This window comes from Malaclemys terrapin, chromosome 2, assembly GCF_027887155.1.
Source record: "Malaclemys terrapin pileata isolate rMalTer1 chromosome 2, rMalTer1.hap1, whole genome shotgun sequence".
In the NCBI taxonomy this organism is placed as follows: Eukaryota; Metazoa; Chordata; order Testudines; family Emydidae; genus Malaclemys; species Malaclemys terrapin.
This window is the reverse complement of record NC_071506.1, coordinates 81,427,886-81,454,716: the sequence shown is the minus strand read 5'-3', so window position 1 is coordinate 81,454,716 and position 26,831 is coordinate 81,427,886. Positions and strand designations below refer to the sequence as shown.

The window sequence follows — 26,831 nt, the reverse complement described above, 5'->3', positions numbered from 1 at the left end:
CTGACATTCTTCACCTGGTAGGAAGACAGAGAAGCTGTATGGATAGGGGTTCCCTTTGTTCCCCATTCCAACCACAAAGAAGCTAATTATGGATGCCTCCCTACTGAATTGAGAGCGCATCTGGACAAACATGTGGCTCAAGACTCTTGGACCCAGTAGAATCTAAGCTTCACATCAGTCTCCTCAAATTGCAAGCATTACACAAAGCCTGCAAAAGGTTCCTGCCCTTCATCAGTGCCCTATACGTTCAGGTCATGTTGGACAATATGATTACAGTGTACTATATAACATACAGGGAGAAGCAAGGTCCGCTCCTCTTTGCATAGAAGTGATCAAGCTCTGGAATAGGTGTAACCGACTCCAGATCACCATTTTTGGCAGTGCACCTATCAGGAATAATATACATTTCTGTGGACAGCCTCATTTGGCACTTCCACAGAGACCACAAGTGTAAACTTCATGACTCAGTTGTACAGAGCATTTTCTGTAAGTGGGGATTCCCATCATGGGACCTCTTTGTGTCCCAAGAAAATAAGAAATACCCAGCCTACTGTTTGCTAGCAGTTCTGGGGCACAACTCCAGGGGGGACATTTTTCCTAGTGCAGTGTTCAGAGTTGCTAATGTATGATTTCCTCACCCATTTCTCTCTTACCTTTGATTTCTGAGAAAAATCAAGCAGGGAAAAGCATTGGTGGTCTAAGTGGCACCCTGTTTGCTGAGGCAGTTTTGTTTCACCAGCATCCTTTCAGATGGCTTCATATCTGTGCATATGAATCCAGCTGTTTCTGAACCTGCTGACTCAGGACAAAAGAAATATCTCCCATCCCAATCCCAGCATCCCTCAATCTAACAGCCCGGTATTTGGATGGACAGCAAGCTTAGAGAGGTCATGTTCAGAGGCAGTACAATCCATCGTCAATAATAGCAGAAAGTCTCTACAAGAAACTGTTACACTGCAAAATGGAATAAATTTTTATCTGGTGCCTGCATCATCTGATATTTCTAAGGGGCTCACAGATTCCTATCATTCTGTACTATCCCCTCTTTAAAAATTGGGTCTATCTCACACCTTGCTGCAAATGCACTTGGCAGTGATGAATGTTTTCCATCCTCTAGTAAAAAACTGGTCATAATTCACCCCCCCCCCCCCCCCCTACAACTGTGAAGTTCTTGAACCTTGCCAGAACCTCTCCTCAGGTGCTGAAACTTATGCTGACTTGGGATCTTGATCTCATACTGTCAATACTCATGATTCTTCCATTGGAATCTTTAGCCTCCTGCTCCTTTCTTCATCTGCCTATGAAGATGGCCTTTGTAACTGCAGTTCACTAGAAGACTGGGTGATCTTGGGGACCCTTATCGCAGACCCACCCTACGCAGTTTTCTGTAAGGACAAGGCTTCTTTCAGTCTGCACCGTGTGTTCATTCAAAAGAATCTCTCTAAATTCCACTTAAATCAGATCATAGCCTACCTGGTTTCTGCCCAAAACTTCATGCAACTGGAGAAGACAGGAAGTCTCATTCTTTGGATGCTCCTCATGTAGAGGATAAACCCTTCAGGAAATCTCTGAAGCTTTTCATCTCCTTTATTGAACAGATTAACTGGGAAGCAAATCTCCTCACAAAGACATTCTAAATGGATTTCAGATTGCCTCTTGCTTTTGCTATGAGCTGACAGTGAGAGCCCAGACTACCTGAGTAGATTCTCTTTTGGGTGTTCCTCTTCTGGAGATCTGTAGTGTGGCAATATGGGCTTCTCTGTGTACCTTTACTAGACGTTGTGCCCTAATACAAGCTTTGTCAGTAGACACATCCTTCAGCACAGCGGTCCTGTGTCCTTCTCTTCAATGAATACTGCTTGTGAGTCACTTCAAGTGGAGTATACCCTGGGGTCCATCACACAGAAAAATTCTGGTTACTTATCTTATGATCCCTACATGGATTCCATTACGCACCCTCATTTCCCTCTACTTCAGATTTTTTCATAAAGTCATTTGTGGTAGAGAAAGAACGGGAGAGGCGGTTGGTCCTTGCTGCCCCTTGTGCCCTCAGTTCAGAGGAGAGGGCACCAGCACAGACCGTAAGACACTACTGATGAAAAGCCTTCTGTTCTCAGGTGCATGGAGCGCATTTGCACCTAGAGTGGAATACACATAGGGACAACATGTCTCGATCAGTTTACTGTAAGGTAAGTAATCAGAATTTCTTTATCATTTGCAGGCCTTCTAGGGTAGTTAAAAGAACTGATTTTTTTCCTTAAAATAACATTGGTAGTTTTCCTTGCGTTATCTAAATAAGATTCTTTCTCTTTCAGCTCTTAGTCCGTGCAGGTGCTAAACTGGATATTCAGGATAAAGATGGGGATACTCCCCTACATGAAGCCCTGAGGCATCATACTTTGTCACAGCTTCGCCAGCTCCAAGACATGCAAGATGTGGGCAAGGTAGATACTGCTTGGGAGCCATCAAAGAACACAGTAAATAAAATTCATTTATTTATTACTTTCTTTCCTGTACACCTCTTTCTGTAGTCTAGTCTGAAGATTCTGTACTGTTGAACTGCTTGTTGTCAGCACAGATTTATTTAGAATCATTCTTCACCAAATTGCGGGGCCATATTAAAATTAAATTGTTACATATGCACTTCTTTATGCTTACTCATTAACTCATCTGTTTTAAAGAAAAAGGTGTGTGCACCACAAAAATCTTATCATAAACCTGTCTTTGGTAGTGAACTTGTATGAGTGGCAGGAATTTGGAGGAAATTACTTGAAATAGAAACAAATAAGCAGTAATACAGTACAGAGATTAAGAATAAAATATGCTTTGATTTAACATCTTGCGTAGTTTTGTTTGTAGCTTTCATGTATTATGTTTTGTGTTTTAGCTCTAAAACTTTGAGAACTTATGCAGTTAATTGTGTTTAGCTGTAGCTTAATCATGTTACCTAGTAAGTTAAATTTGTGTCCTGACAAATTAATTTCAGAAGTCCATTCTGATGAGGCTGGTGTCTCACCAGCTATGAAAAACAAGGATCAAAGTTAAATTGTTAATGCCCAAAAAACTAAGGATGGTCATGGATGTTGGGAAGAAGGGGAGAGAGATAGATAAGGCAACTATCTTATTGTGATAAAATTGCAGTTTAAATATTATTCCAAGGATGTAAATCCATATACAGTAAATGGAGAAACAGGAGAGAGCTTTCTAAAGGCAAGTCTTCACTGGCAACTTTAAAGCCCTGCCATGGCAGCGCTTTAATGTGGCTTGTGTGTTCGCAGCATAAAAAACCATCTCCGTGAGGGGAATAGCTATCAGCACTGGGAGCACAGCTCCCAGCATCGGTGCTCAGTCTACGTGACACTTTCCAGCTCTCGGGGGTGTTTTTTCACACCCCTGAGCGAGAAAGTTGCAGCGCTGTAAAGTGCCAGTGTAGACAAACCCTTAGACTGAACTAGCGTAACTTAGTACAAAGAATAATAACTATCCCTACTAGTGCTGTTATAATTAAGGCAAAGGAGATTATTTAGATAAAACTTCTAATTGACAGACTTAACATTTCTTCTTGACTAAAACACGACACACAATGCTTCTGTCTAGAGATGAATTTTTTTTTAAAGTTATTTCTTAGACACATCTTTTAAAAAGTCAAATGCTCTTAACTGATATATTGCCTCATTTTAGAAATTTTTTCTAGATTAGTCCTTTTTGAATGTTAAGTGCTTTGGTGATTTTAAAAACAAATCACATTTTAAAATGACCATTTTGTTACCATTGGTTTGCTATTGTGTGTGCATATTTGCCATTGTGTGTACATTACATTTCAGGATATTTTGCTTTTATTGCACTTGATGCATAAAATATTTCTAAACGTCCACATATTTGTAAAGTTATTGCTTAATACATCACTGAGTGATGCGTAAACATGCCATAGTGTAATTATAGGGTGCCTCAGTCAAAATTCTTAACTCTTGTTTTAAATCATAACCTTACAGTTCAGTTTTGCTTTGAAAAGCATTCTAGACATTATAGTAGAACAATGACAGGTTACAAAGTAGCAGTCGTGTTAGTCTGTATCCCCAAAAAGAACAGGAGTACTTGTGGCACCTTAGAGACTAACAAATTTATTTCAGGATAAGCTTTTGTGGGCTTATGCTGAAATAAATTTGTTAGTCTCTAAGGTGCCACAAGTACTCCTGTTCTTTTTTAGTAGCACAATGTTTTTCTCAGTGACTCTAGATCAAACTTGCTCAATTTAAAATTAAAAATAGTGGGCTTTTTTCACCATAGCCAGTTCTGCTAACTCACCTGGGATCTGAAAGTCGGGCGGCATTCTTTCTTGATCATGCAACTTCACCTCTACTAATAAAGAATCTGTGGGACAAACATACACCAATTGCAGCCTCCCTCTCTTGATTAAAGCAGAATTTCCCCCCTCAATTACTCCTGTAAAACCTGCTGAAGCAATAGGGTTGTGGAGGTATAAAATTGAATTTTACCTTGCAATTGGAAATAATTTTTGTTGCTACAGAAACCAGGAGTAGAATTCATACATCACATTTATGTCTGTGTTGGCCCTGCAGGGCTAACAGATGTAAACAGAAGTAAAAAATATTTGATTCAGAATATACCAAAGGGTCAGATTTGCTGAGTAACAAAGTACCAATTTTATGTAGTCATTTTTTACTGTAGTTGCACATAATATTCCGGAGACAGGTTAGTTTAAACAAAAGTTTTATAGGAAAAAAGGCATCTATTCAAAACTGTAAATTCACTGTATAGCATTAAAAAGGTCAACATTTACTAAAGTACCAACCTATATAAATAAGATAGGGATGTAACTGTTACCTCCGAAAATGATCTGTGCGGTACTTAATAACTTTTTAATAGTAACCACAGTACAAGTAATAAAATGAAGTAAAATTGGATGCATCAAGCAGGCATACCTGTCAACATCAAAAAGTTATGAATAGGGATAATAGGAAAAAATATACATTCTTAACTCAGTTGAAATATGCTTGCCAGAGTGTTTTATAGAAGGATTTGAAATATTATTTTTAATACATATTTACTGTTCCTCCTAAGTCAGGGGTCCCCAATGTGGTGCCCGCGGGAACCATGTCGCCCGCCGGGGTGTCTAAGTGCGCCCGCATACTGGCCAGTGGACAAGCATCCACCGAAATGCCGCCGAGAAGCAGCGTCATCCAGAGGCATCACCGCCGAAATGCTGCCAATTTTCGGTGGTATTTCAGTGATGATGTTGCTTCTTGTCGGCATTTTGGCGGCGACGGCTATTGACGTTGCCGCCTGTCGGCGGCATTTCGTCGGATGCTCGTCTGCCGCCACGGTCCTCCGTGGCTCGTCGTCTGGCGCCCACCAGACGAAAAAGGTTGGGGACCACTGTCTTAAGTGATTGGCATATGTAGGGAAAGGTTGGAATAGTATTACATAGAACTCCTCTTAAATAAGTGGGATAAAAGAACAATAAAGGTTCCGTTGTCTGAAATTAACTTTGTGACAAGTTACTAAAAATGCTTTGTGTTTGAGAAGTTAAATTTGAAGCAAGCATACAGTAAGCATGACACACATGAATATTCTTTCTCAGATTCAGCACTGGCAGCATCTGCATGAAATTGAAGTTTGTTTGTTTTTCTTTCTTGGTTACCAGTCTTCTCCTCCTCATCTCAAGATATCCTGGTTAAGTCATTCTTGAGAGGTTGGGTTGCCAAACTGTTGTACTCCGTAGTCTTCCAATTTCTTTGAGTTGCGTACTTCACTTGGAAGTAATATATTGTCAGAACAGAGTTTTAAGGTTTTTTTGAAAATCTTGGTTGAAAGTTAAGCTCATAAATTCATATTTAAACACATAAATAAGTGGTGAGCAACCAGCAGCAGCTCCCACTGAGGTCAGGCATAGGTCTGGACTTTTCCCACTTATATTTACGTGAGTTTCTTTTGTCACAAGAAGAACTTTTGCATAGGGTACGTCTTCACTACCTGCTGTATCGGCGGGTAGCAATCGATTTATCCGGGATCGATAGACACGATATATCGATCCCCGAATGCGCTCACCGTCTGCTCTGGAACTCTACCAGAGCGAGCAGCGGTAGTGCAGTCGACGGGGGAGCCACGGCTGTCGATCCCGCGCCGTGTGGACCCCAGGTAATTTGATCTTAGATACTTCAACTTCAGCTACGCTATTCGCGTAGCTGAAATTGCGTATCTTAAATCGATCCCATTTCTCCTCCCCCTCTCCCCAGTGTAGACCAGCCCTAAAGGAAATATTTGGGAAGCATGCAGGATGTGGAGGACACTGGTGCTTACATGCAAAGATTTTGTAATCTTGCTTGAATTATCCACTTCATATGATGAGAGCAGTGCCCATTTGAAAAGTTTAGCTAATGCATGCCTGGAAACTATCTTGAATAATTCTCAAAATATTGTTTGATATTGTTAATCCTGCAGAAATGTATCAAATCAAACCTAAGGAGACTGTCTCAATGCCCATCTGTTATTGACTAAATAAGGCTAATATACAATGATATTGTATTGCACATTTATTAGATAGTTTAGGTACAGCAGAAGGCGGGTGTTGTTTCTTATTTCTTCTACTGTTGTTAAAAACCAGCTTTAACTGTAAATTATTGTTTCAATAGCAAGCCTTTTTAGGTTCACAGTCTACCCTCATGAGCATATATTGCTCCAATTCAAATAAGTTGGAGTTATGTGCACGCATGTAAAATATATGCAGATTGTATTGTATTGTATTTACTGTAGTTTAAGGCCATCTCATGAAGAATTTGTATTATATTTTTAAGTGGGATAGTAATATGAATACCAAAGTTGGATAAAAACCTTTGAAAGAAGATTAGTTGTAATCCCAGTATTTGGCCGTTTAAGTAGTAGTGTTTGCAACAAAATTACATTCTCTCGCACTTTGGCACAATGACCACTAAATGCTAACAGACAACATTAAGTTGCATAAAGTAGATCTGCATTTCTTGATTTTATCTGAGAAATTTGATTTTTTAGTAACTCCATTGTTAAAATCACCCAATAGCTGTTTTTTGTTTGTTTGTTTTGTTTGTTTTTGAAGGTGGGCCGTCTGTAGCCCATACTACACAGTGAATCTAAGATTAAAAAGATCTTTGAAATATTTAGAATGAAAAGATGATTTCTTGCTCCATTGTAGCACTGAGGTTAAATTAAAGTTTTAAAGCTGTCAGTCCTTTGAGACTGCAGTGTGACTTCAGTGTCTGTAAAATGGTAATCAAGATATGAAATATTACAACTGAATAAACTATTGCAGAAGCAAGACTCCAGTTACACTGGCTGCTGTAAGTCTACTTTGAGGTAAAGGGTCTTGGTTTGTTTTTCCCACATGATGATGTTGGCTAGCAAGTTCTCAAAAAAACAAAACAAAACAAAAAAAACCCACCATCTCTCATGAGGTTCATGGAGCACATTCACCTATTTCTTTTCCCATTGCTCATAGTGGAAGTTGTTAATGTGCAAAGTTTATTTTACTAAAATTAAGTGTTCCATAGCTGACTGTTTTATAATGTTATTGTATTAATTATAATAGTTACCTTCACGTTTTACCAGTTCCCAGTTTACTGATTCAATTCAAAATAAGTGTCACAGTAGAAAGGGAAATCACTTCCTCTTTCATTTCTTTGGGGTTTCTTCCTTGGTACTTATGATGTCATCCCTCTAATTCTCCAGCTGTCCATAGTCTTCCAGGATAGACACTTTTTCAATGTTAAGTCATGTGTTCTTCTAGTTCCTACTCTGCAGGTTTTAAATCTGTAGAAGATCTTTATTATTGAAAAGCTGAAGTTTGTTTAAGATGACCTAATGGAGCCACACTCACATTAGATCAGTGGGTCTCAAACTTTTTTACTGGTGACCCCTTTCACACAACAAGCCTCTGAGTTGGACCCCCCCCCCCCCCGCCAAATAAATTAAACACTCTTTTAAATATATTTAACACCATTATAAATGCTGGAGGCAAGTGGGGTTTGGGTGGAGGTTGACAGCTCATGACCCCCCATGTAATAACCTCTCAACCCCCTCTGGGGTCCCAACCCCCAGTTTGAGAACCCCTGCATTAGATAAAGGGCCTTGCATTCTTTCTCTTAACTGTTTGGTCAAAGCAGGATAATTAGAAAAACTGATATAAAGAAAACTGACAGGAATGATGTGCTACCATTAAGCTTTGTGACAGAGACTTAGGGTTAGATTTGGAGAGCACTGGTTCTGTGACCCCAGAATACAGGTGCACAGAGATTACATTGTGTTTTGAATACCTAGATGTCATTGCCTTTAATTAATTAGTCTATGCAGGGAACTTATCTGGTTGAAAATTGGGTAATTGTACAATGGTTTTCGTCTTAGAACTGTAGATAAGCTAAAAATGCATGCTCCGATCTCATCAAAATACTATTTAGAAAATATATTCTTATATATGTGCACATGTTAAATGGTCCATTTTCCTTGAGTAGTAAGACTATATGCTCAAGTATTTAAATAGAGAATCTCAAGTCAGTTGCCAATTTACTTTCTTTCAGTTAATAATGGGACTTGGTACCCAGGGAGCAGAGAAGAAGAGTGCAGCATCTATTGCCTGCTTTCTGGCAGCAAACGGAGCTGATCTCAGTATTCGTAATAAGAAGGGTCAGTCTCCTCTTGACCTCTGCCCCGATCCTAGTCTCTGCAAAGCATTGGCTAAATGTCACAAAGAAAAAGTCAGGTTTGTATATAAATGCAATATGGAATTTCTGAGCATCATGTTTTACATGTCTTCATTTCCTTGGGATAGATCAGTTGAAGTAGAATAAATAAAACAGTCTCTTTTTCAAGTATTAATCATAGACTACTGAAAATCAAGATAAAGGTAAGTAAAGTTATATATATTCTGCATATGTCTTGAATGTTGTTTACAAAATAATTAGTTGAAATTGAGGTTAACGAATTAAGTACAAAATGAGCAGCAGTACAGAGCAAGCTTCCCTAGTCTGCTTGAGGCGTGAGCAGCACATCCCTCCTCATCTTATAGAGTAATTCTATATCCATGCCCTTTCAGTGTTCTTTCTCTGTATCAAGTACTGATACTTAAAAATAGTGGGGCATGCAATTATGAAATAGGTTATCCTCTAGGAAGTAGACTGACTTCAATATTTTATGTATGCCATCAGCCACCCATTAAATAGTAAGTTTCCAGTTACTGCTTGTCCAGGTTAGATTCGCATTCGTGATTTAGAGGTTAAAGGCTCCTTTCATTAATCCTCAGATCCATATAGCCATCTCTGTTGACTTTTACATTTTTATCTCCGTAGTGTGATTTTTAAATTTCTAAATAAAATGAAAAGGAAATTTCTTATCAATTGTCTGCCCATGTTTGGCAGGTATTTTCTTCTCAGCCTTCCTGTCTGCATGGAACATGAGTCATTTGGCTATTTTGTTTGTGCACAAGCACCTTTATTGGTGTAGTTAGCCCTCTGGGAGTAAAGTTTTGTTTAACATGTGCTCCCTCTGCTGGGTGTGCGGCAGAATAGAAAAAAAAAAGTCCTAGGTCAGCGGTTCTCAAACTGTGGGACGGGACCCCAAAGTGGGTTGCACATAAATTCCCTCTAAGCTGCGCAGGTGCCTGTTAAGCCCAGCAGCACAGGGGCTCAGCGCGGTGGCGGGGAGGGGCGCCTCTCCCTGCTGGCCCCAGTGCCGAGCTGCCCCAGCAGGGGGAAAGGGGCCACTCCCTTGGCCCAGCCCCAGTGCCGAGCTACCATGGGTTTGCCCAATCGGGGGGACAGGCACTCCTCTCTCGGGCCGGCCCCAGTGCAGAGCTGCCCCAGATTTGTTGCGACTGGAGAACAGGCGCTCCTCCCTCGGGCCGGCCCCAGCACCGAGCTGCCTTGGATTTGTCACAGCTGGGGGAAAGGGGCCCCTCCCTCGGCCCAGCCCAGGCCCACTGGAGTTGCTGGGGAAAGGAGCCCCTCCCTCAGTCCAGCCCACCCTCACCAGAGCTGCCAGGGAAAAGGGCCTCTCCCTCGGTCTGAGCTGCTGTGGCGAGAGAGGGCTGAGGGGAGTCCTCTCTCCCCACTGTAGCCACTGAGCAGCCTGCACCCCCAAACCCCTCACCCCCTGCACTGAGCCCCAGCCCTGAGCCACCTCCTGCACCCTGAACCCCTCAGCCCCACCCCAGAGCCTGCACTCCCAGCCAGAGCCCTCCCCTTCCCCTTCCTCCCCCCCACACTCCAACCCTCTGCCCCAGCGCTGAGCCCCTTCCTACACTCCGAATCCTTTGGCCCCACCCTTACCACATGAATTTTGTTATGTGCACCAATATGAAGGAGACGTGTCTCACATCATCTCCATATTGGTTCACAACAAAATTCATTCCGCACATGGACGTAAAAAATTAGAGGGAATGCTGGCTTAGACTTGCTGGGGCCTGGGGCCAGAGCCAAAGCCCGAGCCCCACCACCCAGGGCCAAAGCCCAAGGGCTTCAGCCCTGGGTGGCGGGGCTCAGGTTGCAGGCTCCCTGCTGGGGCTGAAGCCCTTGGGCTTTGGCTTTGGCGTGCCCGCCCAGGGCAGTGGGGATCAGGCTTTGGCTTTGGCCACCCCATCCTGTGCGGCGGGGATTGGGCTTTGGCTCAGGGTTCAGGCCTCCTGGGGTTGTGTAGTAATATTTGTTGTCAGAAGGGGGTCACGGTGCTATGACGTTTGAGAACCCCAGCCCTAGATAAATATTGACATAAAATGGGTATAGAAGTGTTCTCTCCTCATATGCTCTCTAGATGCTTCTCCAACCCATTATTATCAACTTTTTCTCCAGATTGATTTATCCAAGCATGTAGCTATGCTCCTGTCAGCCAGAAAATTGCGCTGCTTGTACCTCACGTAAAATTAGAACTGTAATCTCCATATTGATGACACTGACACCCAAATGCCTCAGCAGCTTTAGATACAAGTTAACAGAATGGGTGACACAATATGTGCACAAACTAGAATGAGTAATACACATAAGCAAATGACTCGGCTTGATGTACAGTATGATTACAAAAAATTGTTTTCAGAATATGCACAAGGTTCTAATGCTGACTTAAGCCTGATTGTGAGGTGGTTTTTTTTTAGTGGGCAGGTTGGCTCTCGAAGTCCTTCTATGATCAGCAATGACTCAGAAACTTTAGAAGAATGTATGGTGTGTTCAGACATGAAGAGAGATACGTTATTTGGCCCATGTGGACATATTGCTACCTGTTCCCTCTGCTCACCACGGGTCAAGAAATGCCTCATCTGTAAAGAGCAAGTTCAGTCCAGAACAAAGGTACTCAACACAAATTTTAATGTTCCCATTTTATTCTTTCTGCAGTTGTGATTTTTTTGTGAAAAGAAGAGCCTGACTGTACCGACAAACTACACTGTCTCAGCTGCCATGGTTTCTCTCACGTCTAGTTTGTCAGTGGTTAGAGCAGAGTGCAGCATTTATCTGATATCGCACATTGCAAACGACAGAGGGCTAATGAGGACAGAAACAAGAATTGTCTGTCTTAGGCAAATGGCTGCAACTTTATTATAAGGATTCCGAAAGGTAGCAATGTTAAGGGTGGAGCAACAGCCTCCCAAACTAGTCAGCAGTCTTCCACTTTTTCAGTGCTCAAATTCAGAGAATCCTAAAACATACAGGCCTACCAAGAATGTCTTGTACCATGGCCCCAACTCCATGCAGACCACTGCCTGAGGCATCCATCAGGCCTCATACAAATGTCTTAGCCTCCATGTAAATCCAACCTCCTTTTCCAGCAAAATGTGGCTTACACTATATTTACATTAAAGGTGCATGACTTCTGTGGTGCTGGGAGCACCAACCAAATCTCCCCCCATCCCCCTCCTAATTTTCTCTTTGTTGAGAGAAATGTAGCCCAGCCACCGGATGTGTAGTCCTGTGAATTGAAGACAAAACAGTTATATTATGTGCTTGTGCAGTTGCTTCAAGATCCAAAGGTATGCCACCGACAGCTATAACTATTACCCCCCCCCCAAATATGACATATAGCAAACTACCTCATGCATACAGAGTGTCAAACTGATAACACATGCCACTAGTAAGCCTGAAGGGGTGGGGGGGAAACAGGGAGGCTGGGAGGGGCTTTAAAATGGTAGAGAGTGGTTCAGAAAAGCTTGCTTCTACCTCCTGCTGTCTCTGTGGGTGCCCTTCCCCATCACCCAGACAACCCCACCATTTGCTACACTGGGAGTAGATCAAAGGAGGTCAGTGATTAGCTGGTGACCATCGTAGCCCAGATTCTACTCTCTGGCTCCCACTCTGAAATCAGGACTGACCCTCTTCTCTGATGGAGCAAGTCGTTTTTTATTATATAGACATTTTTCATAGTTCAGATTATAATTTAGTTCTACTAAACCAGTTTCCCAAACTGGTCTGCAGAGAGATGGTGCTGTCTTTTTTTTTTTTTTTTTTTTTTCCAATTGCTGACTTGTGTTACGAAAGCAAAAAGTACACCAATTACTTTACTTTTCTGCATAAGTAGTTCCTCTACTTGTCACAAGGATGTTGTATGAATGGGAGGTGTGGTGGTCCGGGCATTCATGAATCAATAGATGGGTGGTCCGTGTGATCATTTCTCTAAGATGTGGTCCACCCTTGGGAAAAATTGAGAAACCCTCAACACATTGTTGGATTACAGCAGAAAGTCCTTCTAAATTAATTGAGCACTGTACAGCCAAGAAAAATACATGTGTGTACCAGTCTGGTGGTCTTATTTTCCTAGCTGGTGTGATTTATAATTCCTAGATAACCAGTAATTCAAAGAGCGTAAATATTGCCAGCAAGGACTTCTGGATACAGATATGGTAATCTCCCATTTAAATTTTCTTAGCTAACATGGCACTAAGCAGAGCTTGTTAAATTCCCTTTGCCCTGCTAAGTGGTGGAAGTAAGCAAATAGATATAAATGGAATAGATACAAAAAGGAGAGGAATCTTTCCCATGTTACTCCTTAATGTTCTTCTCTGCAGATTGAAGAATGTGTGGTGTGTTCAGACAAGAAAGCAGCAGTACTCTTCCAGCCTTGTGGTCACATGTGTGCTTGTGAGAGTAAGTAGCCTTGGCAGGTAATACCTTTCAAAATGATTGTGCAACAAAAGATGTCTGTTAAAAATAGTCACTAAAAATTCTTTTAAAATGTTGACTTAATTGTAGGCTATTTGAGTAAATTGACTTCGGTTTGGTAATCAGAGCTTTGACGTTACTTGGAATGCAATAAAACCACCTGCCTGTAATAAAGTTTAATTATTTGGAAGACAAATAACAGAACTGTAGCTGTTTAACTAGAAAATTGAAAGAGCAGATTTATTTCACCTACTTGCGTTATTTTATTCTGACTGGGTTGTGGTAGTCTGAGAGTTCTATTATACATTTCTGTAAATAAATTAGCATTAAATTTTTTTGAGATCTTTAGAACTCGTGATTCTTTTGTGAGGGCATCTAGCGGTGTAAATATAATTAAACTTTAGTTGGTATAGCAACCAAACAATTTTTTAAAAGACATTTATGACTAAATCTTCCATTAACACCACATACAAAGATTCCAGCAAGAGCTGTTTTTCTCCCAAAGACTTAGAATGGAGCATGTTTGCAAAGAGAATCTGCTGCAACACAGATCACTCTGTTTGATGTGAATGTATGGTACAGCAACTGATGAGGATATAGAAAACACTTAAGGAGCCTCCAGAAACTGTCCCTTCTTTGTTTAAGATTAAGGGTAAGATGAGGATGTAGTGATCATTTTGTCACCAGAACTTTCAAAAATTTCTGGGACATCTTGCTGAGGCTTTGCTGATGGTCAGTGGTCTATAGAACAGGGGCAGGCAAGCTTTTTGGCTTGAGGGCTGCATCGGGTTTCTGAAATTGTATGGAGGGCCGGTTAGGGGAGGCTGTGCCTCCCCAAACAGTCAGGCGTGGCCCGGCCCCCGCCCCCTATCCAACCTCTCCTGCTTCTCACACCCTGACGGCCCCCTGGGACTCCTGTCCCATCCAACCCCTCCTGTTCCCTGTCCCCTGACAGCCCCTGGAACCCCTGCCTCTGACTGCCCCCCGCCACCTCATCCAACCCCTCCTCTCATTCCTGACTGCACCCCCATCCCCGGGATTCCTGCCCCATCCAACCACCCCTTCTCCCTGACTGCCCCCGGAACCCCTGCACCTGACTGCTCCCTGCCACCCTCCTTCCTGATTGCCACCTGGGGAGCCTCCCCCATTCAACCCCCCTGTTCCCCGCCCCCTGACCACCACCCTGAACTCCCCTGTCTTCTATCCAACTCCCCCGCTCCCTCCCCCTTACCGAGCTGCCTGGAGCACCAGAGGCTGACGGCGTTACAGCCGCGCTGCCTAGAGCAGCAGGACAGGCAGCCGTGCCGCCCGGCTGGAGCCAGCCACGCCACCATGCAGCACAGAGCACCGGATCAGGCAAGAACTCGCAGCGCTGCCGCCCAGAGCATTGCACCGGTGGTGGGGTGAGCTGAGGCTGTGGGGAAGGGGGAACAGCAGGGGAGGGGCCGGGGGCTAGCCTCCTGGGGCAGGAGCTTCGGGACCAGGCAGGAGGGTCCTGCAGGCCAGATGTGGCCCGCGGGCTGTACTTTGCCCACCTCTGCTATAGAATATTGATTTGTTGACATTACGGAGATACATAAGAGAGGGAAGGTAGTCCTCCCCATTAGGGTGACCAGACAGCAAGTGTGTGAAAAATCGGGATGGGTGTGGGGGGTAATAGGAGCCTATATAAGAAAAAGACCCAAAAATCAGGACTGTCCCTATAAAATCGGGACATCTGGTCACCCTACTCCCCATAAACAAGAGCTTAATTGATCTTGCTACGGAAATCTGGCATTATCTCTACCGCTTTGCTGTGACTCAGGTCTGATATATTCACTACCTTCGCAGCCATCCAGCTCCAGACTCTTTTCATTGTATGCAGTGGAGAGAGCATGGGTGAGGGAAGAGAGCTTTCGGTTAATTCCCCAGGAGGTGGATAGCAAGAAGATAGATTACCATGGTGAAAGGTGTGATCATTGAAGTGCATGTTGCCAATATCTACTTCGTAATAGGAAGTGAAGCTTCTAAACATGGAAAGGTTTTTTCAGATTATTTCCTGTCGCATTTGAGGAAGGAAAGTCAGTCTGCTGAGTGAGAGGGTTAATGTGTGCCCCAGCACTCATTGAGAACTGTTTACAACTCTTACATTGGGTCCCAATACAGTGTTGCTGCAATCATGTGACATCGTTCTCTTCTCATAGAATTCCAGTCTTTCTCCTGTAATGCAAGCAAAAGATATAGATTTACCCTTCGAAGGGTTTGATCTTTTTTGTAGTAATTCCTGACACCCATTTGCCCATTGGATGTAAGTGAAACAAAGGATATTTTTGGATAGCGAGAGAAAGTAGGTGTTCTCCCATTCATACACTTTCTTTGGTATAGCTTTTAAAAAAGGTTAATTGGAAAATAGAAAAAATATTCCAGTACTGTTAATAAGGTACTAAAGCAACTGAATTAAAAAATAAAAGCTGCTAGTCTGTCCTTAATTCTCACCATGGTTATCAAAGATGATCTCAGAAATGTGCATGATCTTGCATTTAAATTCTGCAGTACCATTGTAAAATAGAGTTAATTAATGATGAAGTGATATTTATTCCAAATTGTGGATTTCTTGCCCTTGAAAGAGTAAGTTTGCTTGCAGAAAAAAACCTATTCTTTCGAAATACACTAAAATAAAAAAAGACAAACAATTTGGCTTTTTGAAGGTCACATTCAGTGTATTGTTTATGGATTCTTTGGGTCCTAACTAGCTTTTGAATAGGGTTTGTGCTTATTTTTACATTATTTTTTGCAAACACAGCCATTGGTGGTGTAATTACACTACATAAAATGACAATGTGTATTTGTGGATAGAATCGCAGAAGCAAGAATAAAGAGACTAGCAGGCTACTGAGTGTAAATTACCTCTGCTTTTACCAGACTGTGCAAGCCTGATGAAGAAGTGTGTGCAGTGCCGGGCAGTGGTTGAGCGGAGAGTGCCTTTCATTTTGTGTTGCGGAGGGAAAGGTACAGAAGATACCGCTGATGACATTTGTGAGTGTTTTTCTTTTTTCTCTAATACTTCCATTCTCCTTTCATTGAAAAAAGGGGGTTGACTATATATCCCTCACATCATCCGTTTGAAGGAAAGTTTTAAAGAAAGTAGTTTTGTGTCAGCCTTCCATCTACTGTTTGTCACTCACCATATGGGATAGTGGTAGATGCTGTTGTAGCAGAGACCATGTCTGAAAAGGGCTGTTTCAATATCCAAGAAGCATGATACTAGAAGCTGAAACATCATAACTCTGTATATATGTCAGTGATGATTTGAACCCTTCTCGTTAATTTCCAGAACTTAGTGGCCATATATCTATGTGACACGTGGAACAAAGTCTAAGAATTGCCAGTTAATATAATTGAAATACATAAATAAACATGACAAGTTTCAGAGTAACAGCCGTGTTAGTCTGTATCCGCAAAAAGAAGAACAGGAGTACTTGTGGCACCTTAGAGACTAACAAATTTATTAGAGCATAAGCTTTCGTGGACTACAGCCCACTTCTTCGGATGCATATAGAATGGAACATATAATGAGGAGATATATATACACACATACAGAGAGCATAAACAGGTGGGAGTTGTCTTACCAACTCTGAGAGGCCAATTAATTAAGAGGAAAAAAAAAAAAAAAAAACTTTTGAAGTGATAATCAAGCTAGCCGAGTACAGACAGTGTGATAAGAAGTGTGAGAGTACTTACAAGGGGAGATAGAGTCAACGTTTGTAATGGCTCAGCCATTCCCAGTCCTTATTCAAACCGGAGTTGATTGTGTCTAGTTTGCATATCAATTCTAGCTCTGCAGTCTCTCTTTGGAGTCTGTTTTTGAAGTTTTTCTGTTGTAATATAGCCACCCGCAGGTCTGTCACTGAATGACCAGACAGGTTAAAGTGTTCTCCCACTGGTTTTTGAGTATTTTGATTCCTGATGTCAGATTTGTGTCCATTAATTCTTTTGCGTAGAGACTGTCCGGTTTGGCCAATGTACATGGCAGAGGGGCATTGCTGGCACATGATGGCATAGATCACATTGGTAGATGTGCAGGTGAACGAGCCCCTGATGGTATGGCTGATGTGATTAGGTCCTATGATGATGTCACTTGAATAGATATGTGGACAGAGTTGGCATCGGGGTTTGTTACAAGGATAGGTTCCTGGGTTAGTGATTTTGTTCAGTGATGTGTGGTTGCTGGTGAGTATTTGCTTTAGGTTGGGGGGTTGTCTGTAAGCGAGGACAGGTCTGTCTCCCAAGATCTGTGAGAGTAAAGGATCATCTTTCAGGATGATAAACATATGCACATGGCCCCATACGAATTACAAATGTTAGCTTGACTTCTTGGCCTCTTTGACTAATCAGAGGAGCCCCAGAAGAAGTGGGAAATAGAACATTTTGTCTAGGATAAAGCTGGCCAAATAATTTGTGATATCAGAATTATTCAGTGAGTTCTGCCTTTTTCTGTTTGACTAGTTCTTAAACAGTTTATAATTTTCTTGAATTTATTAAATTACTCAGAGTTATTTCAAGTTACGTGAATAATTTTTTGTAGTGTGTGTCTGTGTGTGGTTCATTGTATGTCTTCAGTACTTGAAATTTGAGCTGTTGGTTAATTTAAATTGGAATAGCTACATGATATATTTGATCCCTGATGGGATGAACATAACTCAGAATCGCATTTCCAATAGGAACATTCAAGTTTAAAAATTCAAAATTTGCCTTTTGAAACTTTCCACTTTAAACTTGCTGTTTCTGTCAGTAAACTTGTTCCTGAACATTCACAAAGTGAACATGAAATAAGTGGAAACACAGCCAAACCAAGTTTGTTCAACAATTTGGATAAATATTTGCATGATATTTTTAGCAGTATTGATTCAGTCCCAGTTTTTAATTACCAAACAATGCAGCAATGTGGATAACTTGAAGTGTTTACACTGTTTTTTTGCCAAAGAATTTTCACCAGTGCAGCATCACTGGTGGGTAGCAACCATGAAGGCATTCATGTAGACAGGGCTCCAGGTAGCTGCTAGCATTTTAACAGTCACAGTGAGGGAAATATTTGTCAAAAACTGATGTAGTTATAGCTTTCCAGTAAATTCTTTTAGTTCGGGAATGGAATTCTAGTGAGTCATAATAAATATAATTTGGTTATCAAAATATATTTGCTAGAAGTAATGCTTCAATAATTCAGATAAATGGAAATAGTATTTTTGTGATTAGCGGACAAAAGTATAATTATTCTTTGTTGTAAGTGCTGCATAACATGTTCTAGGCTTTTAATATTACTCTCTTCTGCATTATAGCAAGTGGAAACATTCCAGTTTTACAGAAAGACAAGGACAACACCAATGTCAATGCAGATGTACAGAAGCTGCAGCAGCAGTTACAAGACATAAAGGAACAGGTAAAAGTGCCACATGTTCCTTTATATTGAATACCAAAACAAAATAAGGGAAATCTGTTTAAACTCTTCAGTTCTTAATTTTTGATTAGTTAATCAAAGCCATTTTTGTTCTGTGAAGTAAAGATGAGCTCTAGTGTGGCTAAAAAGGTTTTTTTTTGTGACTTATCTGACTTTTTTATACACACAGTGTTCTTAATGAGTAGCCATATTTGATATTTCTATTCTTGGCCTACCTATTTTAGTGTAACCGAATGGGCTTATGTGACCCAAACAATAAATATAGGAATGAAGGGAGGCAATGAATATTAACTCTATCTTTTGACCTCATAAAAATGTACAGTGAAGATTTTTTTCACAGAACTTCATTAAATTCGGGCATTTTTCTTCACAGAACTGTATGCACTGAGCTGATGCAGGAGTTGAGCCTGCCTAATCAGTAACAAACCACTTTTGAACGCAAGTTGGCAGTTAGGGGGGGATGTACAGTCCCAATGCATTAGCACACTCAAATGAGAATTCTATTTATATATGGCTACAATATGAAATATTGATAGGTGTAAAATATTACATACATAATTTTTAGATGCAGTAATAATTAAATTTGTGATTATATAGATTTTAAAATATCTGAAATATAAGGCTTTTTAATTCTGTGCTTGGAAAAGAAGGAAAATTTATAAAAATCTTGGATAGGTTTAGACTTTCAAAAGATAAATTGAATATGGATGTCTTTGCAAGTGCTTGATCAAGCTAAAATAGTGACCTACAGACAACCCTGATCTTGTTTTTTAAATTACTTAATGTGAAATGATTCAGACAAGCAACTATTTTCTTTACGTCTTCTAGAATATGCAAAAGCCAAAAATCTCTTAAATCTAGGAGCTAATAATTTGTACAGAATAGATTAAATACTTATTAACATGGAGGACAAACGTTTTGTGTGGTGAATTATTAAATTTGTCCCCTTTCTCTCCCTTTAAAGTCCCTCCCAAAAATTGTTTTTTTTTTCTTGTCTGCTGGGCTCATGCAACATTATCTGTCCTGAACCATTGCCCAATGCTACCTTCAGCTATACTGCAATTTTTGGCATGCCAGCTCAAACAGAGCTAGCACATATCTGTATACTTTCGCTAGGAAGCATGCTCAGGTGCAGTGGAGATTTACCTTTAAAGGGGTACTGTCCTACATTTGTCACAGTTGAAATGTTTTGATTACTAAAAGAGACTGATGAGAACTTAATTCACATTTAAATTGTCTTTTTATCTCTTGTGGATGTAGAGTAGTGTATAGTGCTTCAAGATGGCTGGTATCTGAGCTAATCCAGACAGCCCTGGCTGTCTGTCACAGACCTACCTGAAAGTTCAGAGAGAAGCTTTTGAATCACCTAGTTCTGGGCCACATCTGTAAATGCCTTTGAAAATTTGAGACCTGATGTACTGTCAGGTTTGCCTCTGAGGTTAACATCTATCAATAATTGTTACCCTCACCCCGGCAACTGGCTGAGACCCCATTATTGAAAATCTTTATGTTCAACTCAAAGCAATTTCCAACCTAATCTGTGCCTGTATAAGGACAGGTAGACTAAAACAAACTATAGTTCTTTCTTACCTATAACATTTGAGGCTATTTTGTTGGTTTCATTTTCTACCTTTCTGGTCAAAAAGTTAACAGTGTTTAACAAAAATTATTTTTTACTATTCTCTATTGCCTGGATTTTTGCAGTGCAGTTACTATCCAGTACTCTATTTTTAGGCTGATTTTCAAATATAGTCACTTGACTATTCTCTTTGCCCCTCAGCAGGATGTATATGGCTGCTTGTTTTTGACCATCTCTTAATTGACTGCCATGTCAAGTAGTTATTTTGTTGAAATGATTCTGCTTGAAATCTAGCTTGTCTGAAATTCTATTTTGTTTCTCAGGGAACTGGCTGACCTGTCTCATTTGGAACCTTTTAATTTGTCTTTTAGGTGACTTTTCTGTTTACTGTTGTGAGAGGGGTTAATGAGTTGCAGATTCTAGTTAATTGCTATTTTTTATTAAAAAAAAAAAAAAAAAGATTCTTCAGTTGTACCTTAAATATGTGCCTGAAGTTATATCCAGAGTTCCATTTTAAACATTTTTCTTTCATTTTCTGCTTTAAAGCTGCACTTCTAATATGAAATTCAGTATTTGTGTGTTCTTAAAATTTCTTATTTGTTCTTTTCAGCAGGTATACCTACGTTTCAACTCATGTCTTCAGTGATAATCTAATACATTAGTGCAGCAACCTTTTAAAACCATTTCTGGTGCCAAGCAGAAGCGAGGCCTGATGTCAGCAAAATCCCCACACGATGACCACATCATTCTTCAGGGATTCCCTGAATGTGAACCATCTTTGACTGTGATTGCAGTTCCCTCCACCACATTTCATACGTAATCACCCTCATCTGTCTGTAATAAATACTTTATATATGTTCCTTCACCATACGTATGTCATTTCTTTTTATTTAAAATTAAAGTTATTGTAATGTCACTGTGCACCTGTATCTTGTGCCTGGAAACACTGTTATCAGTAATAAAAAATTGTTATAGGTTCTAATATGGCACCCATATCAGGCAAAAACTAAAATATGCTGCTAAAATTGACTTATTTGCAATATCATACCCCAGTGATAATCTCATGTTATTGCCAAGATCTTTCCATACTATCTTAACTCTGTGGATTAAAACTGATTAGAACTGACTGGGTGCCTTTATGGTGGTGTTTCAGAAGCAAGAATACATAATATATAAAAAGAAATCAAATACTTTCTCCAGGCACAGAATTTTCATTTGTTTCCCCTCAAAAGATCTCCAGCTAATTTATTCATATAGGGTTGAGGTAATAGACATCAAATTTTGGCACTAAAGCAGGAGGCCAAATTAAAAGTATAGTCAAAATATCTACCATTTGTTTGCTGTTCTTCTTCTTACAAAAACAGGGTGTAAGGCACTGATAGTCATGTAACTAGAGTACAATTGGAGAGCAGGCAGGTAGGTTGATCGTTCTGTGCAAAGTTACTTAAAGCTGCTGCCATGTGAAGGTAAATAAACTAAAACATGTATGACATTGAAAAATGAAACTGGTCTCTACAAATAAATATTCACCGTTTTTATGATAAGCAGGAAGAATCTGAACGATCTGCTCATGCCTCCATACAATTGAAGAAAGACCTATTGTCTGAGTTTGAGATACCACCAGGGAATTTCTTCTAAATTGTGTGCTGCAATAAAATGAGTAAACAAAATAAAACAACATTTTTGCCTGCATTGCTTAGGCAGAATACACTTTTACAGTGTCCTATGATGTACATATACATTTCCAAATTACTCTATTATATTGGAGAGAAACAGATTTTTTTATTCTAATTGTAAGATATATAGTCAGACCCCAAAGCAAACTACAGGGGTAAAGAACATACAGTGGAGAGGACTTGAATTCTGTTCTTGCAGGATGAGATTAGGGTTTATACTTGTATCCCTTCTAAAAGGGATACTTTAGGACTATTAAATTATGTACATGCACCCTAGGAAAGCTATTTAATGTTAATAAGTAATTAATGAAGAATTTCCCCATACTTTGGACTTTATGATACTATGAATTATAAGGATGATACTTAGTTGTACCAGGTGAGGATTTGGCTTCAGTGAGGAAGGGGGTGGATGGACTGATTTACAATCAGTTCCTTGCAGTGCTTTAGTGGAAGATAATTACATAAATTTTAAGTTATTGAAAATCATGAATAGATATGGTGATGCCATACTCGCCCTGACAACATTTGAACATGAAATATGCTTGTTGAGAATGCATAATTTTTTATATTTGCAAATTCATTCAAAAAGTTCAAGGTCTTATCTGGCAGTGGGTGTGTCTACACTGCAATAAAAAACCTCTGTCATGAATCTCAGAGCTCAGGTCTCAGAGCGCACCAGGCTGGGGCTGCAGGGCTAAAAAGTGCAATTAGATGTTTGGGTTCGGGCTGGAACCTGGGCTCTGAGACCTACCAGAGGGTTTCAGAGCCTGGGTTCCAGCCTGAGCCCTACACTATAATTTTTAGCCCAGCGAGTCTGAATCCACTGACCCAGGCCAGTCATGGCTATGCCACTGGTCTCTTACTGCAGTGTAGATTTAGATACCTTCTGGCAGCTCCTTAGCTATGCTGATTTCACAGAGATTGAAATAAGAGATAATTGGACAAATTCTGATTTTAAACTCTGTGTAAACATGTGGAGGTGATGAGCCATGATAACCAGGACTATACTAAAGAATGTTTGTCCCTGCATTTAATTGATTCCATAGAAGGCCTGCCTAAAATTTTACATTTTATTGTGTGGACACTGCTGTGGATATGTACACCTTGCCCTGGTGTAACACTACTTTGGTAAACCTGCAGTGATTTAAAAAGTAGATCAGAAAAAACAGTGCACAAGTGCAAGGTGATAGTGAAATAAATTTGTATTTATGGGCCACTGTTAATAAGGGTCCAATTATACATGGTTTATAGAGGGTTTACAATATTTTTTTCAGTTATAAGCATGTTACAGACATTCGTATGTGTCTCGGGTGGTTATAAGCACACTATAGATGTCAGTTTAAGAATGAGTAGAAACTCCTCAGTAGATATACGTTGTGGTTATAAGCAACCTGTTGATCTAACAGTCCGTAACAACTGATTATTAAAAATCTATTTATGTATTACCCCTTTATAAACCATTTATAAGTGAAACTTCAATGTGATTATGGTGAAGGAACAAACATGTGCCTTGTAGTTGAACTTTTGCATATGATGTAGGTGGAGGACCCTGCAGGCACAGTCAAGGATGGTTCTCTTAAGGGACAAACTTTCATGGTGAACAGTTGTAAGAGATCCTTTTGGGTATTGGTCTCACTTTATGTTTAATAGTAAAAACTGGTTTTAAAGGGTTGCTGTGCGGATCTGAATTGGGGTAAAAGGCTCAGATAAGTTGAGCAGCCCTCCATTGAAACATTAAATTTTCATATATGTTATCTGGATTTCTAAAAAACAGAACACATGCAGGATATGGTCCTATGCAAGTAATGATTATTCCTTTACAAGTAACATTGAAAGTACAGAATTAAAGCATATATTGGAATACACCAGTTACTTTTCTTCAGAAAGCTGGTATCTTAAATGTTGTTGGTAAAGCTTCTGAAAATATTGAGTTACTTAGGATTCCAAATCAGTGAGCAAATTACTTCCCAGAGGAAAATTGAAAGTCACTTCACATCAGTGGTGTTTAGCATGTATGTTGGGACTGTTAACTATTTTAAAAAAAGCAAAACCATATTCATACTATTTCTGAGTCCATGAGGTGCTTGGCGGGGGGTAAGGAAGAGTGTGTGTGTTTGTGTGTGAGAGAGAGAGGTAGGTAAATGAGTAGGTAGAAATTTGAGGCATGGGTGGTAAATAATTTGTTCATTGAATTACATACACAAATGTCTGTGCTTCATAGATTTCCCTGTTTCCTTAAAATTGTATAAAGGAAACCAAAGGGGGATGCAGCTGAAAATTGCATATTTACTCTGCTATGAACTTAAATGATGCCATCAGATTTGTGTAGAAAGCTACTGTGGGGTTGGTTTTCTTATTTTGTGGAGAAGGAGTTTAAAAAACTCAGTTGTTGTTCCTTCATAAAACAAATAATTTATACTGAGGATTAAATTAAATAGTGAATTTACTATTTTGTATTTACTGGCTAAAGGCAGGTTATTGTCGTTCTGTGGCTTGGTTTCTCTATTGCAGTGATCTCTGTTCACTCAACAGTTGCATATATTAAATTTTCTACAATTAATAGAATGCATACTTGATACTTTTTTCTCACCATTGCTGTCCACTACCTAACTTGTCAAAATCTTTTACAGACCATGTGCCCTGTTTGTTTGGATCGTCTGAAGAATATGATCTTTCTCTGTGGCCATGGAACATGTCAGCTTTGTGGAGACCGAATGAGTGAATGCCCTATATGCCGCAAGGCTATAGAACGAAGAATCCTTTTGTATTAAACAATAAAACAAGTGTCTTCTGTTAGCTTATCAAATTGTCAGTACATTTTGGTCATCAAATCTCTGCAAGTTTGAAAGGCACTTGAAGGTTCTAATGAAAACATTTCTAATACTGCAGTGCATATGTGCTACATTGTAATTGCTTAAAGACTAAACACATCAGAAAAGAAAACAGTATTTGAACAGTCAACTTTTAGTTGTACTATCAAGAGATAGCTAAGATAAGGCTAAATTAATAAAGCAGTCTTTTCCCCTCACCCCCTTAAAGCACCAAGTGCAAAGGGACAATCATGATTTTCTGTTTTGGTATCTTTAAAGTTTTTATATGTACGTATGGACTTTAATATCAGCCATCAAGTGATGTAGATTTTGTACTGCCAGTTGCTTTCAAATATTTATTTTTTTTAGCTCAAGTTTGACACTTCTTCAGCTGTGTTCAGCATATACTCAATTGTCAAATGACAGAAAGTTATGCCTCATAGTACTATTGTCTTGAAAGTTACAGTAATGCAAAATCAGCACAATATATCCAAGTAGTATTCGGTACCATACAGTTCCCATAAGATGACATCAAAATATAACCACATGGATAACTTTGACTGTAATGTGCCCTATATGCTCAGTGTGGATTTAGAGGAGAATGTCAGTGGAAAGAAACACAAATTTGTTTTAGGAATGTTATGCCCCCAAAACTGTATGTCAGTCTGACAAGATCAAATTAAACTAAATAAGGAACTTCTTAATCCTGTCGACAAAAAAAACCCAACTAATATATAGAATTGAGAGGAGAGTACTGATTGTTTTTCTTTACAAGGTATTTAAAAAATAAAGTGTAGATCAGTTATCAATTTCACACCTAAAGTAGGGTTACCATTCGTCCGGATTTACCCGGACATGTCCTCCTTTTTGTGCTAAAAATAGCGTCCGGGGGAATTTGTAAAGCACTCACAATGTCCGGGATTTCCCCCCTCCCGCTGCAGAGCAGAGCGAGCGGCTGGGAGGGCTGCAGGGAAGTCCCGGGCTGGACTCAGGAGCAGCTGTAGAGGAGCCGGATCCGCCCTGCATTCTGAGCCGGCAGCTCCCTTGCAGCCCAGTCCGGCAGCACTGTGCAGGGCCAGGGACCGGGTTTTGTTGTGCAGGGCCAGGGACCGGGTTTTGTTGTGCTGGGGAGCTCAGCCACGTGTCCGGCTCGGCTGCACAGAGCCCAACACTCTGTTCTGAGCAGCAGGGTAAGGAGGTCAGGGGGCAGGAAGGTTCTGGAGGTGGCAGTCAAGAAACGGGGGGGGGGGTTTTGGGGGGAGTGGAGAAAGTTTTGGGCAGTCAGGGTACAGGTAGGGGGTCGGGTCCTGGGGGGCAGTTGGGGGGGGTCTTAGGAGGGGGCAGTTAGGGGACAAGGAACAGGGAGTCTTAGGTAGGGGGTGGGGTTCTGGAGGGCAGTTAGGAGCAGGGGTCCCAGGAGGGGGCAGTCAGGGGACAAGGAGCAGGGGGGGGGGTGTTTGGGAGTTCTGGGGGGGGCTGTCAGGTGGCAGGGGTGGGGAGATGGATCGGAGCAGTCAGGGGACAGGGAGCAGAGGGGTTTAGATGGGTTGGGAGTTCTGGGGGGGGGCTGTCAGGGGGTGGGGAGTGGTTGGATGGGGCGTGGGAGTCCCAGGGGTCTGTCTGGGGGTGGGGGTGTGGATAAGGGTTGGGGCAGTCAGGGGACAAGAGGCAGGGAGGCTTAGATAGGGAGTGGAGTCCTGGGGGGCAGTTAGGGGCAGGGGTCCCAGGAGGGGGCAGTCAGGGGACAAGGAACGGGGGGAGGGTTGGGGGTTCTGGGGGGCGGGAAGTGGGAGGGGCAGGGGCGGGGCTCCTCCCATCCTCTTTTTCTCTTGCTGAAATATGGTAACCCTAACCTAAAGAGTGTAGTTGATTAAAATATTTGGGGAACAAGTGTATAACCAGAGAGTAGGGAAATTATGGGTCTCATGATCTAAGGAAACTGGTTGGTATAATTTTCCTTTGAATTTTGTAGAAAGCAGCTGTTCTTTAAATCATCTTTTCTGTTGTGGACTGCATTTTTTACATAAATCAGTGTGGTCTATTAAGCCAGTCTTACAGAAGAATTATCAACAGCAAAGGAGGTAAACTATATATTGCCCATTCATCTCAATGGGGTATTAATTTCAGAGCCCAGCAGAGACCATTTAATAGCTAATATTAAGCAAGAAGTGATAAGTCTGTGGGTTTCCTGACACATGGATATGC

General features: G+C 40.8%; 1 protein-coding gene across 2 annotated transcripts in view; it reads left to right on the top strand.

The window, feature by feature from the left end:
- MIB1 (MIB E3 ubiquitin protein ligase 1) overlaps positions 1 to 25,859 on the top strand; it is a 115,066-nt gene extending 89,207 nt beyond the window's left edge. The window contains exons 15-21 of one of the 2 annotated variants that reach the window (XM_054020156.1): positions 2,316 to 2,477; positions 8,568 to 8,749; positions 11,132 to 11,324; positions 13,034 to 13,112; positions 16,029 to 16,142; positions 18,443 to 18,543; positions 24,447 to 25,859. In XM_054020156.1, the coding sequence (XP_053876131.1) occupies positions 2,316 to 2,477; positions 8,568 to 8,749; positions 11,132 to 11,324; positions 13,034 to 13,112; positions 16,029 to 16,142; positions 18,443 to 18,543; positions 24,447 to 24,587 (972 nt within the window). In that variant the 3' untranslated portion in view covers positions 24,588 to 25,859. Of the gene's footprint in view, positions 1 to 2,315; positions 2,478 to 8,567; positions 8,750 to 11,131; positions 11,325 to 13,033; positions 13,113 to 16,028; positions 16,143 to 18,442; positions 18,544 to 20,750 lie in introns of both variants that reach the window. The other variant, XM_054020157.1, reaches the window with a different exon arrangement.
- The last annotated feature ends 972 nt before the right edge of the window (positions 25,860 to 26,831 follow it).